Source organism: Ictalurus punctatus, chromosome 9, assembly GCF_001660625.3.
Source record: "Ictalurus punctatus breed USDA103 chromosome 9, Coco_2.0, whole genome shotgun sequence".
NCBI lineage: Eukaryota > Metazoa > Chordata > Actinopteri > Siluriformes > Ictaluridae > Ictalurus > Ictalurus punctatus.
The window spans coordinates 388,224-395,000 of NC_030424.2; the positions used below are offsets into that span (position 1 = coordinate 388,224).

Consider the following 6,777-nt stretch of genomic DNA (forward strand, 5'->3'; position numbering starts at 1 on the left):
AGAGCAGGAACTAAAAAAATGTTTAGAGAACTGCAGCTAAGTGTAAAAGGAGGTAAAAAGTTCCTGCAGGGGAAATGCGTTAATAGAGCACAAGTCACAAAAAGTGCCAGACGGTCTGAGTCCCAGGCGTGGATTCTGGCTTGTGGTGGACACATACTCCCCTTTCCCTAATGTCAGAGTCCATTACTGTAGCTCTGCTTTTCCAGACAATACTGTCGCCTAGAATCCAAGTATACACTCAGACAGCTGTTAGGCAGGCTATATATATATATGTTTGTGTGTGTGTGTGTGTGTGTGTGTGTGTGTGTGTGTGTTGGCTTCTCTAAAGTGAGCTATTAGTGTAGAGCACCATAATCTCAAGCAGCTACATTATGTAGAGCTTCTATATCAAGACAGAAACACCTGACTGAGTCACAGTAGCTCTCTCTCTCTCTCACTCGCTCTCTCTCTCTCTCTCTCTCTCTCTCTCACTCGCTCTCTCTCTCTCTCTCACTCGCTCTCTCTCTCGATTTATTTCATGTAACAGATGTACAGTATCTTCATTTATTTACAGTTGACCTTTATGTTTGTTGTGTAATGCATTAGATGTTCTACAGTAAAGTAAATCATACCTTTGTTTGGAAAGCCAGGGTCTACTCCATTTCTGCTCATGAGACGTTCCATAACAATCTCATTTGCTACAGCAGGGATGAATCTGAAACCCTATTCTCTTTATACAGAAGCAGCTGTGTGTGTGTGCGTGTGTGTGTGTGTCACTTGGGCCTCTGCTGACCTGTGTGTGCTAGCTGCACTGTTTGTGTTCCTGTTATCAGAGACTGAAGGAATGTGTCCCTCTGCCTTCCTCTCTGGAACAAAAGATTAGCGGCCTGTCGACTGTGCTAGATTTCACAGCAGTGAAGCCAGGTTTTCCCAGCTGTTGAATGAGTGAAGCTGCTCCTCCAGCTCCGAGCTAAGATCAATTAGAAAGGCCAGAGTCCATATTTAAATGAAAAAGGCAGGTATAAGGTCAACAGGATAAAAGTCTCATCTAAGCTGGATAAGACATGAGGGTCAGAGTTACAGCCCTCTGTAAAATAAAATCCCAACGGCTAAATAAGACGGGCAGCATCCTGTAAGTAAAGCAGCGCTAGAGTGCGAAAGAGAGAGAGAGAGAGAGAGAGAGAGAGAGAGAGAGAGAGAGAGGCTTTGTCCTGCTGATCTGAAGGGCATCTTGAGGCACCTTCTGAATTGTAGCATTAATAGCTTTTACGGCTCCAGGCATCCAGACGTATGAAGAAATGCAAAGGGCAGAAAAAGAATTGGGATGAGATGGATCTATCTTCTCGGGGCATTTTTAAATAAACTAATTTAAAAAGTGAATAATTTTGAAATCTGTTGCTGAATATTACTGTAAGAGCTCAGCAAGTTAGTCTCCACATATTTCTTATGAAAATATACAACCTATATACATATTTATGGGTTTTATACATATTAATATTATACTTATTAATAACCGCTATGATTAAATTTGACGTATCAATTATATACATAGCAACTATGTATGGAATAACACACGATAGAGTGCTGTTGAAGGAAAAGAAGCAGTGAATGTTGTGATGCAGCTCAACACATTCTTATAACAGCACATCCTGAAGTGTTTTATTCCTCTTATACCACAACCATTCACCAAAGATGACAAGTTTTCATTCATTATCGAATGACACACTAACGTTCGCTCCCGTTATTACTTACATTAAAGCAGCTATAAACAGTCCATCCTTCACCGGCCTCTTGAAGTTTAATAAGACAAAAAAACACACAGCTTGTCATCATGCAGAGAAACTGAAAAGCTCAGTGACGGAAAACTGAAATAACAACGTGTGTTTAAAATCTGTTCTCATGTTACAACATCTCTGTTCTCCCAATGTCAGTGTGTTTTTCCACAAACATGCTTGTAGGTCGATTGGCTATGCTAAATTGCCCCTAGGTGTGAGTGTGTGTGTGTGTGTGAGTGTGTGTGTGAGTGTGTGTGTGTGTGTGTGTGTGTGAGTGTGTGTGTGTGTGTGAGTGTGAGTGTGTGTGTGTGTGTGTGTGTGTGTGTGTGTGTGTGTGTGAGAGAGAGAGTGTGTGTGAGTGTGTGTGGTGCTCTATGATGGCATGACGTCCCATCCAGGACGTATTCCTGCTCTGCAGCCGATGTTCCCGGGACAGGTTCGGAATCCGGCGACTCTGAGCAGGATAAAGACCGCACTGAAGAATGAATGAAGGAATGATGTGACTGTGATCTGTGCTGCAGCTGGAATTATTTTTAGAGCTGCTGTGACAGGAGCTTCATCAATACCTTCTGACCAATCAGAATGGAGTATTCAACTGTGGTCTACTATTATGATATGAATATTATATTATTAACACACACACACACACACACACACACACACACACACACACACACACACACACAACTGACAGATAGATAGATAGATAGATAGATAGATAGATAGATAGACAGAAAGATAGATAGACAGACAGATAGATAGACAGACAGATGGATAGATAGACAGACAGACAGATAGAGAGATAGATAGACGGATAGATAGACAGACAGACAGACAGACAGACAGATAGATAGATGGATAGACAAACAGACAGACAGATAGCCAGACAGATAGATAGATAGATAGATGGATAGATAGACAGACAGACAGACAGATAGATAGACAGACAGACAGACAGATAGAGAGATAGATAGGGATAGACGGATAGATAGATAGACAGACAGATAGATAGATAGATAGATAGATAGACAGATAGATAGACGGACAGACAGACAGAGAGATAGATAGAGATAGACGTATAGATAGACAGACAGATAGATAGATAGATAGATAGGTAGATAATACTGCGGTCTCTTATGCAGTCATTTGTCACGGTGTCATTAACCAGCAGCAAATCTTTTAGCAGAATTAATGACCGCAGCGGCGATATCAAAGACCCTCTGGTGTTTGTGTGGTATCCGAACGGTCACAGCGCCATTGGTTCTCATCTCTGTACATCATTTTTAGCGTCGACGCTCATTGGCACTGCACCGCCTTCTTAGTTGAGTCTCAGCCGCTTATTGGTGAAATTGTCGGCAACTAAACGCGGCTCTGTCCAATCAGAGAGAAGAAGGCGGGGCTGCGGGCGGAGTCGAGTCTCTGGCGCAGGCAGTGCTGGTTGGGAAACGGTCTCGCGAGCGCAGTCACGAGGAGAGATTCGGTGAGTGAGTGTCGCGCGCCTCTTTCCGATGAGATAGTGCACACGCATACACACACTCACATACACTCTCACACAGCGCGGCTCCGAAACAGACGAACTGTTCAACACCGCGCGCTCTGCTTTTATTTCGGAAGGATTTTTGAGAGCACAGCGCGAGACTGCGGGGGGACCGAGGGATTTCATCTACAAGTTTTTCTTTTCTGTTGTTTTTTTATTTGTTTTTTTATAAAGAAGGATTGTGGTTTTCGGGGGTTTGTGGCCGCAAAGATGATGGTCGGGGAGATCGAAGTGAAGGAGAGACCGAGGCCGAGTCCTGACTATCTCATGCAGTTACTGAACGAAAAGAAGCTGATGACCAGCCTGCCGAACCTGTGCGGTATCTTCACACACCTGGAGAGACTGCTGGATGAAGGTAAAGAACAGAACCATCCTCAGTGTGGGAGTCTCGCGTGTGTGTGTGTGTGTGTGTGTTTGGTGCATGGAGCACGCTCAGAGACGCTCCGTGTGGAGCTAGCCCGCTAAACTAGCCTGCTCAACAACTTTAACTAGTTACGTAAAGCTGAGCAGCACAAAGAAAGTCGACATCTTTATCCTTATTACAAACGAACATTTTCTCCCGAACTCTTCACACTGTATGACTTTTTATTTTATTTTATTACAGTTAGCAACTGTGCTAAAGTTTAAATCTGCGGCGCGAGGAGAACTTTTTCTCCCCCCCCCCCCCCGCTAGCACGGTTAGCATGACTAGCCAAGTGCTCCGACTGTCGCAAACTTTTCGAGGTGGAAAAACAAACTGCGATAGAATTCCTTTTTAAAATTCGTTTCCGGGTTTTTACATTACAATTATTGGTTAAAAACAGTCACCGCTCGTGTTAAGGTTAGTTAACTTGGGTATTTTTGAAAAGTTTTAAGGGGAAATTTTAGCCGTCATTGCTACAGCTCGGCTTCAACAAACTGCGTCTCATGAATGGTTCATTTTAACCCAATTAAAGTGATTTTTATATATATATATATATATATATATATATATATATATATATATATATATATATAAGGGGCCACTAAGTTTATTGACTCTGCCTCAGAGCTCTTTCACCTCAGAAGAATGTGTGGAGTTTTCTTCTTGACTCGCCCCGTTATTTTTGGCCACATGCCGTTAGTCCGAGTTTCTGTCCCTCTCTGTGGGTGTGAACTATTAGGGTCGGGTGTGGGAGGGGTGTAGCGGACTGACCTCTACTGAAGACTTTAACAATGTCAAATAAACTAAACGCATAAACGGTCACGGGTTAGCAAAAATACACACACTACTCAGCTTGTGTAGTAAACAGTTAAAAAAAAAATCTCCTAATTTTAGGGAAAGACGTGTAAGCTTCTGTTTTTTTTGAAACACCCCTTAAACAGACCGTACCATCTCTTAACTGTTGCCTCACAAAACCCGGAGCTTGTTCCTGTCATTAGAATAAATAAACAGCTGGACATAAATCATTAGAGTAAATAAACAGCTGGACACACTGGACTATAGTGTGTGTGAGAGGTTGAAGTTGGAGTCAGGATTCCTGTGCAGTCCACCACGGGGAGTGTTTGTGACATTGTAGGTCTATAATTGGGATTGTGTACCCGAGGCTCGATTACAGAGTGGACTCGCTCCTGATGCAGGGGTCAGAGATCTGCTCCTGTTCACTTTTCTTACTGTAACTCTTAAAAGCTCCGTTAAAACTTCCTGGCCACGTGCCGGATTCGCTCCTGTGCATCGGCGTTTATCCTGTAGCGTTACACACATTCGTTTGACTCTGACTACGTTTACATGGACGGCAGTAATCTAATTACTGACCTTATTCTGAAAAAGATAATGTTGTGGTTCAGGTGTTTACATGAGAATATTCCTTTCATGTTTTACATGTTGTAGAACATAGATCGATTAACGGCACACGTGGTTACGTCCCCACGCCGTCCACCGCTCCCTCCAGAATTCCACATGTGGACATGCGGTTTGTCTTCGTTATGGTACCGTATACAGTTTTGGGTGTTTTTTGTTTTAAATTTTATGAAAGCTTCAAGCACGGTTAATTATTTGCCGTGCTATACGTGCAAGTAGACGACTGCTAGAAGTCACAGGCTGCGTCCGAAAGCGTGGCGAAACTCCCACACGATGTTAACGGTGTGGTTAAGGTGTGTACCTGTTGATACCCGTGATTGAAATAGGAATGCTCCACATGTGTTAATTCGATTTGTGTTTACTTTGTGTATGAGTTTTTAGCCGGATTGAGGTGATCGGAAATCGGCGTTTACGTGGTAGTTTCTTAATCGGAGTATCATCTTAATCGGGTTAACATGGGAGTATCGTTGTCCATGTAGACATTCTGATTTACACTGAGGATCTCTTTATTTATGGTTTTGCTCTCGCGTCGTGAAACGGTGAAGATGTCGCAACTCTTCCCAGCGGCCTCCGGGCTTCATTTCCTCGAATCTTTTCTACGCTGGAATTTCTCCGCTGTAGAAGTATGACAGGTTCTGTACGGACGGGATTAGTTTTCAAGGAGGACTGATGTAGTAAATCTGATCAGTGGCCTCTAGGCCACGTACGTCACGTCTGTATGTGTGGTTGTCGAGGAAAGGGTTTCGTGTGTGCCACCTACACCATGCAGGCTGTAGTGGCTGGACAAGTTAGATCACATGACCGTATGACGTATGTACATCATACACGCGCTTGAAAGATTAGATATAAAGCTTGATCTTCTAGTGTGATAATTACTGTAACGACAGATTCAGACAGGACCAGAATGCCAGAGATACTCCGGGAATAATTACATTGTCTTGTCTAATCTGTAGACTCGAGCTGCTGCGGATCGTCACAACGCCTTGGACGTCGATATCATCGACATGCTTCACGCCAGGTCCATGACCTGCTCCATACTTTTAACACCCATCGTCTTGTCTTTCTCACAGTTTTATCTGCCCTTTTGATCTGGAGTTTGTCTCGTTCAGCATTTCAAAAGCGTAGCAGTAGTGCGTGAGGGTTCAAACTGGTTTAGTTTGTGGATTAGGAACATTCAAGGCATGCCTTCACACAGTCCCAGAAACCTGCTGATAGACCTGTATTAATTTATTTTATTTTTTTTGCTGTTTTTCTCTTGAACACCAGCTACCTTTTAATCCGTAACCGTTAGTGATTAGTTTAAGGCTGTAGGTAAGGAGGTGGTGGTGCCCCCCCCCCCCCCCCCCCCAGCCCCCCTTCACGTTACCACTAATTAGCGTTACAGATCCCGATCCTGCAAGACACGGCTGATAATGGGAATAAACGCAAACTTGTTTTCAACGTCATCGTTTCTTTTTCAGCAAGGCATGTCGTGAGTCTGCAGAATAGTAAACGAATAAAAACAATCTACTAAAACGCTGTAAAAACTAGAAGTCTGTAGCCTTGTAGCTAGTCTCTGTTCAGATGAGCTGCCTTCGGCAAAGTAATTCCTTCCTCCCTTTGTGTGCTGGAGGATTTTGGCCGTCCTTTCCGGCGACAGGATGAGATCTCGCACATGGCTGTTGTTT

The 6,777-nt window shown here is 43.5% G+C and overlaps 1 protein-coding gene across 7 annotated transcripts in view; it reads left to right on the plus strand.

Annotated features, from left to right (window-relative positions):
• Positions 1-3,201: 3,201 nt before the first annotated feature.
• The window catches only part of qkia (QKI, KH domain containing, RNA binding a), a 115,490-nt gene continuing 111,914 nt past the window's right edge, over positions 3,202-6,777 (plus strand). For 3 of the 7 annotated variants that reach the window (XM_053682807.1, XM_053682805.1, XM_017476019.2), the window contains exon 1: positions 3,204-3,646. In XM_053682807.1, the coding sequence (XP_053538782.1) occupies positions 3,502-3,646 (145 nt within the window). In that variant the 5' untranslated portion in view covers positions 3,204-3,501. Of the gene's footprint in view, positions 3,647-6,777 lie in introns of all 7 variants that reach the window. The other 4 variants (XM_053682806.1, XM_053682803.1, XM_053682804.1 and 1 more) reach the window with 3 other exon arrangements.